The sequence below is a fragment of the Orycteropus afer genome, unplaced genomic scaffold (assembly GCF_000298275.1).
Source record: "Orycteropus afer afer isolate SDZICR_OR568_19922 unplaced genomic scaffold, OryAfe1.0 scaffold00751, whole genome shotgun sequence".
Lineage (NCBI taxonomy): Eukaryota > Metazoa > Chordata > Mammalia > Tubulidentata > Orycteropodidae > Orycteropus > Orycteropus afer.
In genome coordinates this window covers 401,455-412,208 of record NW_006922338.1, presented here as the reverse complement: position 1 = coordinate 412,208, position 10,754 = coordinate 401,455, and the positions used below count along the sequence as shown (strand labels likewise).

Sequence of the window (10,754 nt, the reverse complement as noted above, 5' to 3'; positions counted from 1 at the left end):
AGCCCCCCTCATCTGCAGCCCCCCCTCATCTGCAGCCCCCCTCACCTGCTGCCCTCCTGGAAGAGGGCGAAGTCCAGAGAGGCCCTCTCGAGCACGGTCAATGCAGTGACACCCACAGGCCCACTGGCCGAGCGGGGGAAGGAACCCTGCACCCGCACCTCCTGCCAATCCGAGCGTGCCTTGCAGATGTCCACTGAGTCAAAGTACCTGGGGAGTGGGGACAGACATGCTCCCACAGCTGCCCCACCCCCACCCCCCAGTCCTGCAGCCTGGGAGGTAAGACACCTGACCAGAACATGGTCTGACCTTAGCTTTGCCACTGGACACCACAAGAGCAGCTAGGCTGCAGAGACCCCAAGATGGTCGGCTGACCTGAGGGTCCCTGCCGAATCCACGCCCCGTGCCCCTCCCCCAGGCAGATGCAGCCAACACACCTGATGAAGTCACTGTATTCCATCCAGAAGACGCCCTCGCCACTGCTGAGGGGCACAAGTTCACCACGCAGATGCCCCGGCCAGTGTGGCCACTCGTCTGACCAACTGCCGTTCCAGGAGAAGCGGCCCCATGGGTTCCGGAGTCGCAGAAGCCTGCAGACACAAGGCTGAGACCGTGGCTGACCATGTTGCCCCTGCCACACCCCCCATCCCGCCGACCACTCAGGCCTACCTGGAGCCCTGTACGTCACGGACGTCCAGGATGGAATAGGCGTGGCGTGGGCGCAGGCCCAGGCTCTCGTAGGCCGCGTCATCCACCTTCATGTTGCCCCCCCCACAGGAGGCGCCCATGAGGAACCTGGGGGCGGAGCACCATGTTGACCTGGTGGCCTCCCTGGTTGGGCGGCCCCTTCCGCCCGGCACCCCGCCCCAGCCTCACCCTGCCTCCTTGGAGCTCAGCATCTTGGCCCAGATGAGGTCGGTGTCCACGGGCTCCTCACGGGGGTTGGTGGAGCTGACCTGCAGCAGGAGGCTCTCGCAGGGCGCCCCAGTGAGCGTGGCCAGGCCCTCAATGGCGCGGCCCGCCTGCAGCGCAAAGTAGGAGCCGTGCAGTTTGGCCAGTGCCTTCTCGATAAGTGCGACCCACAGCTGTTTCCGCTGGGCCTGTGGGGTGGGAGAGGTTGGAGGCCACTGCTGCCCGGATGCTGTGCCCTGCCTGCCTCCCACACTCCCACCCACCTGCGAGAAGAGCAGGTAGCCAGCCTCGTCACAGGGCAGCATGTCATCCACAAGCACCGTGGTCCACGTGCCGTCCTTGCACAACCGCACCTGGTAGGCGCCCTCGGGGCACAGGTCTCGGGTGACCATTACCCGCTCCACAAGGTCGGGCCGCTCCGCCAGCACGGCCAGGGCACTCAGGAACCTGGAGGGCGGCAGGCTCAGGGGGGCATGTGACTGGCCCCTGCCCCTGCCCCTGCCCCTGCCCCGGGACGCCCTGCCCTCACCAGCAGTTCCCCAGCAGCCCCTGCAGGATGTCCGAGGGCCGCAACCTGCAGAACACGGACCAGCACACGGCGGACGGGCCCTTGAAGACGGAGCAGTTGATCTCGTGGGGCCGCAGCCACTGCCGAACTCGCTGCTGTACGCCGTCACCCTCAGGGAAGCCCACTGACGAGGGCCCAGGCGGGAAGCTGTCGTCCACAAAGTTCACGCCGTTCTGCAGGGGCCTGGTGGTCAGGGTCCAGATGGGCTCCCTTGGCCCGCCTACCCGACTCACTGCCAAGGAACCTCTGGAGGACACTGCCCAGTTCCACGGCCAGCCCAGAGTAGCACAGGGCCCCACAGGTGGGTGGACGGGTCAGCTGGGGGACTGGACACCAGACCCCCATCCAGCACAGGCCCAAGGTGGGCATGCTGGGCAGTGATGGGGGGGGGGTGTAAGAGGATGAGTGACGTGGGCTCGGGGCAGCAGCCCAGGCCCAGCTACAGAAAGGGTGGAGGGTGAAGGTCACGGCCAGCACTCCTGTGCTTAGAGGGTGAACTTAGGGGGCCCTGACCCTAGCTTCCAGCATGGCCTCCACACCCCTTGTCCCCCTTGGCTCCTAGTGCCTTGTGCCCTGATGCAGCAACAGGAGGGTGAGGAGCCAGGCCAGCCCACTCCAGCCACTCAGCTGCAGTGCAGACCGACACCCACCCACCAGCCCACACTGCTGGCCTGCCCACCTCTCGGCAGAAGGCCACGATGTGCTCCCACAGAGCCTTGGCTTCGCCTTCATCCGTCAGCCGCCGCTTCTCCACCAGCACGCTCTCCCGGCGCCGCAGGGGCGCGGCACCCTGGCGCTGGGCCTCCAGCAGCTGTGGCGTGTGGCAGGCGGCACAGTGCCGGGCGCGGGGTGCATTGAGTAGAGTGCAGGCAGGACAGGCCCACTGGGCCTGGTGCTCGGGGGGTCCGGCAGGCAGGAGGCGGGCAGCCTTGTGGGCCGAGGGAGCCCGGCCGCAGCCGCTGCTGCCGCAGGGCCTGAGCCTGTCGGTGCCACAGTCAGGGCAGTGGGCAGGTGCCTCGCCGTGCTCCTGGAAGCCATGGAGCTTGGAGCAGCCGCAGGCGGAGCAGCGGGTGGCTGCCGTGGGGTTGCGAAGCGTACACTGGGCGCACGACCAGGTGGTGAAGTCGGGGCTGGAGGGGCTGGCAGGTGTGAAGCGCACGGAGTCGCTGGCCAGGTCGATGACGTCCCCACCCAGCGCAGGCCCACAGCCCTCACCGTGGGCCGGCCCGCCCTCTGTCACCGCCTCCCCCAGCACACTTAGCCGCTGGCTGGAAAGCAGCTCCATCAGGCGGGGGGCCCCGGTCGCTGCCCGCCCCGGGCCCTGGGGGACCTTGGGGCTGGCTGCAGGCTGAGAGGCCTCGGGCCCTGGTGGCTGCGGCTGGGGAGGCACCTCCCGACGGCTACGGGGCATGGGGTTGTTCTGTGGGGGTGGCGAGAAGGGGCTGAAGGGTGCCACGCGTGGGGGCTCCTGGTCGGTTGTGGGGACACCCTGGCTGCTGGGGGCAGGGGTGGCCTCGGTGCCATCCCTGGGTAGGCCTGGTGTGGATGGGGTAGGCCCGGCATGGAAGCCGGCAGGGGCCACAACCTCAGGCACCACCAGCGCCTCGGGCGGGATCCTGGGCAGCGAGAGTCTGCGGGGACCCCCGCAGGCAGAGCAGGAGCTGGCCACAGGGGTGTTGTGCAGTGTGCAGCGTGGGCAGGCCCAGCCCCCTGGCTCTGCAGCTGCCTCCTCGGGGTGCCCCCCAGCTGGCTCCACGGCCACCCGCCCCACCGTCCGCATAGGCCCTGCTTCCTCCTGGCAGCTGCCCCTGGGCTCGGCCAGGACGGCAGGTGGTGGAGGCAGGGCCCCATTGGTGGCGGGGGCCAGGGGGGCCCCAGGCGTGGGGTCGGGCGCGAAGCCGCACACCTCGCAGGTCTCCTTGCCCAGGAAGTTGCGGAAGGTGCAGCGGGCACAGGACCACTTCTGCTCTTCCACGCTGAGCCGCAAGATCTGATCGAGGTCGGGCTTCTGCCGGGGGGCCTCGCAGACGGAACACTGGCGCTGGCCGGCCGGGTTCAGGAAGGTGCAGCGGGCACACGACCACTCTCGGACTGCGGCCATCGACCCGGGCGAGTGCGTGTGGCTGTAGGGAGGGCCGAGGGGCCGAGTCAGGGCTCTGGCACCCACAGCTCTGCCCTAATACCCACTTCTGGGCATTAGGTAGAACCTCTGATCACCCCAGGGGAGAGCCTGAGGCCATGAGGCGTTGACGGCCACCTACCAGGGTTCTGCCTCACTCTCCCCTGAGACATGCAGGCAGGGTCCCACACATACCAGGGTTCTGCCTCACTCTCCCCTGAGACATGCAGGCAGGGTCCCACACATACCAGGGTTCTGCCTCACTCTCCCCTGAGACATGCAGGCAGGGTCCCACACATACCAGGGTTCTGCCTCACTCTCCTGAGACATGCAGGCAGGGTCCCACACCATGTGGAAAAGCTGGGGCTGCCGCCTGTGCTGCCCAACCAAGGACACAGCCCACAGCCTTCTGTCCCCAGGCCCAGGTCTGGCCAACTCCACCTGGGACTGTAGCCACCTGGCAGGCCGTGGGCAAAACCTCAAACTAGCCCAGTGAGGCCACACCTAGTGCTGTGGGGGCCCCAGGACACCTACATCTCACGTAGAATGAGAGAATAGCTAGCTATGCCGGGACCATACCCACCCCTCCCTCCTGCAGCCACAACCAGGTTGGTCTAAGCCCAGGAGTGAGGGCGTATCCTGAGGTGGGCTCTTAAAATCACCAAGGCTGGGGTACAAGACGGGTAGACATGTGAAGAACCAACCTTCTGGCCTGAGATGCCCACGTCAGAGACCACCAGCTGGGCCAGGGCTGTGGCAAGGGTAGGGCTGAGCGGGCCCAGCTCCCAGTACTTCCGAGGGGCCTTGCTGATCACGGACCCTCCTGTCTGCCCGGGGGGGTGGGACACGACACTTTCGATTTCTCCTGGGCTTGGGATGGGGATCACGGCAGTCTCCCCTGTGCAGCCTGCCTGTGGGCCCTGGCGGGCATCGGACACTGTGCCATGCCCAGTCTGTAGCTGTGCCTCTAACCTCCAGAGCTGCCCCCCTGGCAAAACATCAACTGCGCTTTGTAACGTGCACAAAGCTTGCACTCCTAATGACACATTCCAGCCAAAGCATCTGGGTGAGGAAGAAGGAAAAGCTGCCTCTACCAAACCTCAAACAGAAAGACCCTGCGAGCACCAGGAGCGTTTTCCGGCCCCTGGAGCCCTCCACAAGGCAGCTTGCAGGCCCAGAGCAGGGAGGGGTGTGTAGCCAGCACCCATGGGGCAGCAGTACCTCCTGGAGCCCCCAGGGTGTCCAGCCTGGCATCAGGCCAGGGGCGACCTCTGCTTCTGTGCCAGGAAACTCAGAAAGCTGACCTTCCCTCCTTGTCCTTCCTCGGGGAAAGGGCCCACAGCACAATGGAGGAGTGGAGCATGCATGCGCCTGCACAAGAACTCATGTCTGTGCACACACACATGATCACATGCATGCATGCAGATACACATGGGCACACACATGTGCATGCCCAAGGTATATGCACACATGTACATATGCATACAATGCATGTGCACACACACACTCAAGGCACACGAAGGCATGTAAACACACATGACACGCATATGCACACACATGGGTACACAGACACATGCACAAACACACTCAAGGCACATACATGCATGTAAACACATACAATGCAAACATGTGGGTGTACACACATACACACACTCAAACACAGACACACAAACATGCTCAAGGCATATGCACACAGGTAGACACGGCACACACATGCAGGTGCACACACACACGTGCTCAAGGTCCATGCAGATAGACACGTACAATGCACACACATGTGGGCGTGCGAACCCACGTTCAAGGTCCATGCACGCAGAGAGACAGCATGACGCACGTGCATAGCGAAGGCCCCGGGCACCTGCCCACCCGACTCTGCTGCGGGTGACTGCAGCTGAGCGTCGGGCTGGAGCCCATGACCCACCAGCAGGGAAGCCCCTCTCGCCCAGTCATGTTCCCAAGGTCAACCAATAGGAACAGTAGCCCCCAGGTCCACACGGCAGCGGCAATGGGGGCTGGACCCTCAGGCTCTGGGGTCACCCACTCCCATGTGGGCAGTGCCTGTCGGCCTATCCTCGCAGGGGCTCCTTTCCCACAGCTCACATTCACATCTGCCCCCTCCCGGGGGTCGCCCACAACCAGAAGAGGGGCAGCTGGGCCGTCAGCTGGGCTGCAGGGTGTGTGCTGAGCTACCCAGCAGGGTCCACTATACCAGAAAGGTTGGCAGCACTCTGACCTGCTATGTGTCCCACCCCCACCAGACCACAGTGAGCACACTGTACACATGTGAGTGCTGCAGGGTGCATGTGAGCGTGTGTGTGCATGTGCACTGGACAGGTAAGGTGGTGTTACAGGGCCACTGTGTCCACCCAAGGGGCCGAGCCCCGTGCTGCTGTGGGATTCCCTGCGTCTGCTTGGTGCCCCTTGCCCTTTAGCCCGCCTCCCCACACCATTTCTTGTCTTGAGTCTGAGTGTCCGACTCCCTCGTTAAGTGCACTTCCTTCTGAGTCACCCTTCCAGGCCCATGGCTCCATAGCTCCCTGGGGGTCACTCACACAGGCAAACTGTCCAGAGACTGGTCCTACTGCATGAGGGGGGCGCCAGCCAGGGGCCAAGGCCAAAGGCCAGCACCACCAGGCAGTTCAATACCGAATGTGACCCAAACTCACAGTCTCACCCCTAATCACACACCCCACAGACATCCCCACCCGTCCTGCACTCACACCCACACAGCCTACACCCTCCGCTCCCCACCCCACACACACCATCTAAATCCTCCCCTTCAATCTCCCACTGCCCCCCACCCCCACACTGCCTACACTCTTGCTCCGCACCAACCCCCACTGCCCCCCCAGCATCCCCCCACCTGTGCCCTCACCCACACTCACACCCCCAGCTCTCCTGGTACTCTTGGCCTCACCAGGGAACCTCCCTGGGAACCCCCAAGAACGCTGTTTCTGCTGTCCTATCTCCCACTGGGCTAGAGAAGACCAAAGAGCCAGGAGGCTCTCCTGAGGTCCCCAAGCTCACAGAGCGGGGGGCTGAGAGGCCTACCCCTGTGGAGAAACACTTCACTCTGTCCTGCTCAAATGCTTACAAACACACGGTACTCTATGCCATAAGTCATACCATAGTCGTCTCTAAAAGGGGAGCTCTGAACTAAACAACCTCAGGTCTCACGTGTGCCCACAAACTCACAAAGCCCCAGCAGCTGGCAGGTGCCGGCAGGTTGAGAGCTGCCCCAGCAGAGCGGGCCCAGAGCTCCAGCCTCACCCAGCGGAGGAGCTGCGGGAGGAAACGTGCAGACAGACTCACGCGGGCGGGCACCGAGCAGGCCCCGGCACCGTGCACCATCAGGACCACAGTCAGGCTCACGTGGACGGTCACAAGGGCTGGCGAGGAGAACGTGTCCCCCGGAGCGGGAACACAACACAGCTTCACGAGAAACAGGCCATGGGTTTCCTGACAGCTAAGCAGACTCAAGGTACCAACCCCAGGATGTAAACATTTACAGAGCTACCATCATTGTGCCCAGCAGGTGGGACTGCCCGAGGGCCCACCGACAGACAGCGGATAACCCTAACTGGCCCACCCGCAGGACAGAGTATACTCAGCCAAGCACAGAAGCGAAGCCATGAGTAACAAGGCCCGCCACAAAAGGCCACCTGGGGGATGATGCAGTCGTGAGGACCTTCTAGGAAGGCAAACCCCAGGGAGGAAGCAGGTCAGTGAGGGAGTGGGCCTGTGGCTGAACCATACAGCACAGATGGCTGACACTGGGTGAACTTCACACATGCACGTGGTAGCCTCACAAGGGCGTTTGAGAGGCGCACACAAGGTGGTCAGTGGCACCTCGGCCCACGGCAGCACCGCTGTGATGCTAACGTCGTCCCCCGTCTACTGAGGAGCCTTCCTCCTGGGGACCCGGCCATAGCTGCAAACCTGGCGGGCACCCCGCAGGCCTGACTGCCGCACCACCCCCACAGGCAGCCCCCCGTGGGGGCAGGCGCGCACACACACACACACACACACACACACAGGGTGCGCAGTGGGCACTATCCACCAGGTACCTCACAGCCCTGAAATCCAGGGCTCGAATGGACCTGAGAGGGCGCAATCATAGCCCGTGGAAACGGGGGCGGCATACGCACTGCTCAGCAACCAGAGCTCCTGCTCCTGGGGTTCGGCCGTGAGTGGTGCCCCTTGCGAAGGTGCTGCCAGCTACACTGCAGTGCGTGCGTGTCATTGACCGCCACTTTTAAAATGTATTTCTTCTACTTGGGCCAAAGTTCACAGAGCAAATTGGCTTCCCTTCATTTTGTTTTGTGACACTCACTCAGGCCCCACCCTGTTCCAGCGCTCTTCCTACTTCCTCCGTTTCCTGTCTCCCTTGGTCCCCTCTCCTGTCCCTTCCTCCCTCTGAGCTTTGGCCCTGGGCAAATGCTGCCCTTCCGATCTCGCCTTGTTGACTGTTCTAAGGACTGCACACCTGCTTTCCTGTTCACCTTGTAGCTCTATCGTTTGGCTGACACTGAGTGACGGGGTGACTGAGGGGGCCGCCGTCTTTGACCAGGACACAGATGCCCGTTTCCTCCTTGGGTCAAAGTCCGATGTGGGAGAGGTTTGGTTGCTATGCAGTACGTAATACTGCCCTTGTTTCTGGCCACAAGCGAACCCTTCTGAAGCCCTGACAAAATCCCGCACGAAGACAGCCACAGCTCCCGGCGCGGCAGCCCGCCCCTAGGCAGCTCCTGAAGCGGCCAAGCACCCAGACCACGTGCAAACCTGGTTCCCCGGCCATGCCAGCTCCCCGTGTCCCCCAGGCCTGGCTCCTCCTATGCCTGGTGACAACCGAGTCCCTGAGCCCTCACGTCCTTGGGGACTGGAGAGCCCTAAGAAACAGGGGCCTGCTTTCTGCTAGCCCCTTTGCCCAGGAGAGACGCCCTCCTCGCGTTCTTACCTTCGGGCCCGGGGCCGCAGGGGTACGTGCTGCCGGGTGACCAGGGTGCCTCCCCAGACAGGTCCCCCAGGGCCGCTCCTGCACCAGCCGGCCGCTGCCGGGGGCCCCGGGTAGGGCGCCCCCCTGGGGAAGCCGTGGTCCGACTCAGTCTCGGCGGCCAGCGAGGAGGCTGAGCTCCCCATGGCCCTGCCTGCCTGTCACATCCGGCCGGTGTGGAGGGGTGCAGAGGGCAAAGGCCACGCCAGAGACGAGGGCCAGTCTGGTCAAAGTGAAGACGACAGAGAACAGAAAGAAGAAAGAGACACGTGTGACTCACGTGAACGAGGCTGCAGAGCCGGGGTGTGGAGGGGCACACACCGACCACCAGGGCACTGCTGGAGGTGTGGCCTGCGGTCCACTCCACAGAGGGTCCCTTAGCGGGAAGAGGCCATGTGATGTGGTTCTATAACAGAACGGGTGCAGGAAACGTCCAACTAAAGAGAAAACCCCCATACAGCCAACGTGGGGACAGAACCACACACCCTCAGAGCACCAGTGAGGACGCGGGTGCCTTGAGGGCCACGGGCCTCAGTCCAGTTAGACGCCTCTTAGATGCCAGAACCCTTGGTCTCGCCGGCCAAGCATCTCGAGGTCACCTGCAGAGCTGCCACGCGGCAGGACACAGGCCCAGGACTCAAACGTGGTCCGGCGTGAGGAGCTGCCTGCCCACCCACCATCCACACCCTGGCAGTGCCCTTCTCCTGGCGAGGAGACACAGCAGTGGGCCAGGCAGGGCGCTGCCTAGGGTGGGGGCCTGAGGACTGGTCCAACCCAAGTCAGCACCCTTAAAGCAGGTGGCACAGGGGCCTGGGGCTCTGGAGGCAGCTGGCCTGTGAGGGTGCCTGCTGGGCCTGTAAGCAGGGCTCCTGGGACTGTGGAGAGCTGGGTGCCAGGCACAGCACCACACCCTGGCTGATGGCCGGGGACGTGTGCGGGAGGGACAGCCTGTCCCCACCCCCCGCCCGGGCTGCTGTGGGCACCAGAGCCTCACAGCCCAGAGTGGCTGGCCCTCATTCACCCCAGACGCCTGTTACTCGCCACACACGGAATCTGTGGGACCAGACTGCCAGGACCTCGCCCTGACTGGCCCTGTGGCCCCGGCACATCTGCCATACAGAATGGGGACCACATAGGACAGCACTGACATCCAGAGCCCGGGTCGCTAACCGCACCCCATGGCCACGCCTGGCTGCACTGAGAAGCGCTGTAAGAGGCTGAAGAAGAGCGGAAGGGTGACATGGTAGCAGGTGGACTTATGAGTAGTGGGATCACTGCTGTGTGGCCCTGGCCCATCCCTTGACCTTGTGCTGTCTGTGGGGTCTTTCCTCAACTGTCTCAGAGCTGCGTAACCACAACAGTGATGCTGGGCCTGCCAAATCCACCGTGCTGAGCCCAGTCCTTGGCAGAGTTTGCTGACCCCAAGTCCACTGCGAAAACGTAATGTGCACTTACAAAGGCCATCCTGACGTTCCCAGCCGCCTCGTGATAAAAGCAGAAGGAACTGTGGCATTTTGTCACCTGACACACCCACATCATCACTGCCCTACCAAGACACTGACACAGAAGCATTAAGGAGACGTGCATGGTTCCAGTCCAGGCCCTTAGGACTCACGGCTCAGCTCCATCTGCACCAGCCACGTGCCAGCGTGTCTGTGCTAAGTAGCACAGAACCACGTACAAGCCCCACCAATCCTCGTGGCTGGTGTTGCTTCGAGGACCAGACTAACTGGGGCTGGTCAGCCAGCACACAGAGCAAGTGCCCCCATGGCCTTCCACACGCCTGCCTCTGCTGCTCTCTGGCTCACAAGTGCAACAAGGAGCTGGCTGCCACACCCCTGCATTCGTTCACCCATCAGTCAATCATTCATTCACAGGTCCCTCTATGCTGCCGTTCATTCCTCAGTAGCATTCATTCACTCATTCGTCCATCAATTTTTCACTCACAGGTCCCTCTACGCTGTCATTCATTCCTCAGTGGTCCATCATTCATCCACTCACCCATCAATCACTCACTCGCAGGTCCCTCTACGCTGTCATTCATTCTTCAGTGGTCCATCATTCATCCAGTCATTCATCAATCATTCATTCACAGGTCCCTCTATGCTGTCATTCATTCCTCAGTGGTCCATCATTCACCCACTCATTCATCAATCATTCATTCA

At 62.9% G+C, this 10,754-nt stretch overlaps 1 protein-coding gene across 1 annotated transcript in view; it reads right to left on the bottom strand.

Moving 5' to 3' along the window:
* The window catches only part of CAPN15 (calpain 15), a 5,538-nt gene extending 1,960 nt beyond the window's left edge, over positions 1 to 3,578 (bottom strand). The window contains exons 1-7 of the mRNA XM_042783225.1: positions 2,157 to 3,578; positions 1,439 to 1,650; positions 1,173 to 1,356; positions 874 to 1,097; positions 667 to 792; positions 435 to 587; positions 46 to 207 (exon numbers count right to left, since the gene is read on the bottom strand). Coding sequence (XP_042639159.1) covers positions 46 to 207; positions 435 to 587; positions 667 to 792; positions 874 to 1,097; positions 1,173 to 1,356; positions 1,439 to 1,650; positions 2,157 to 3,578 — 2,483 coding nt within the window. The remainder of the gene's footprint in view (positions 1 to 45; positions 208 to 434; positions 588 to 666; positions 793 to 873; positions 1,098 to 1,172; positions 1,357 to 1,438; positions 1,651 to 2,156) is intronic.
* Positions 3,579 to 10,754: the final 7,176 nt, after the last annotated feature.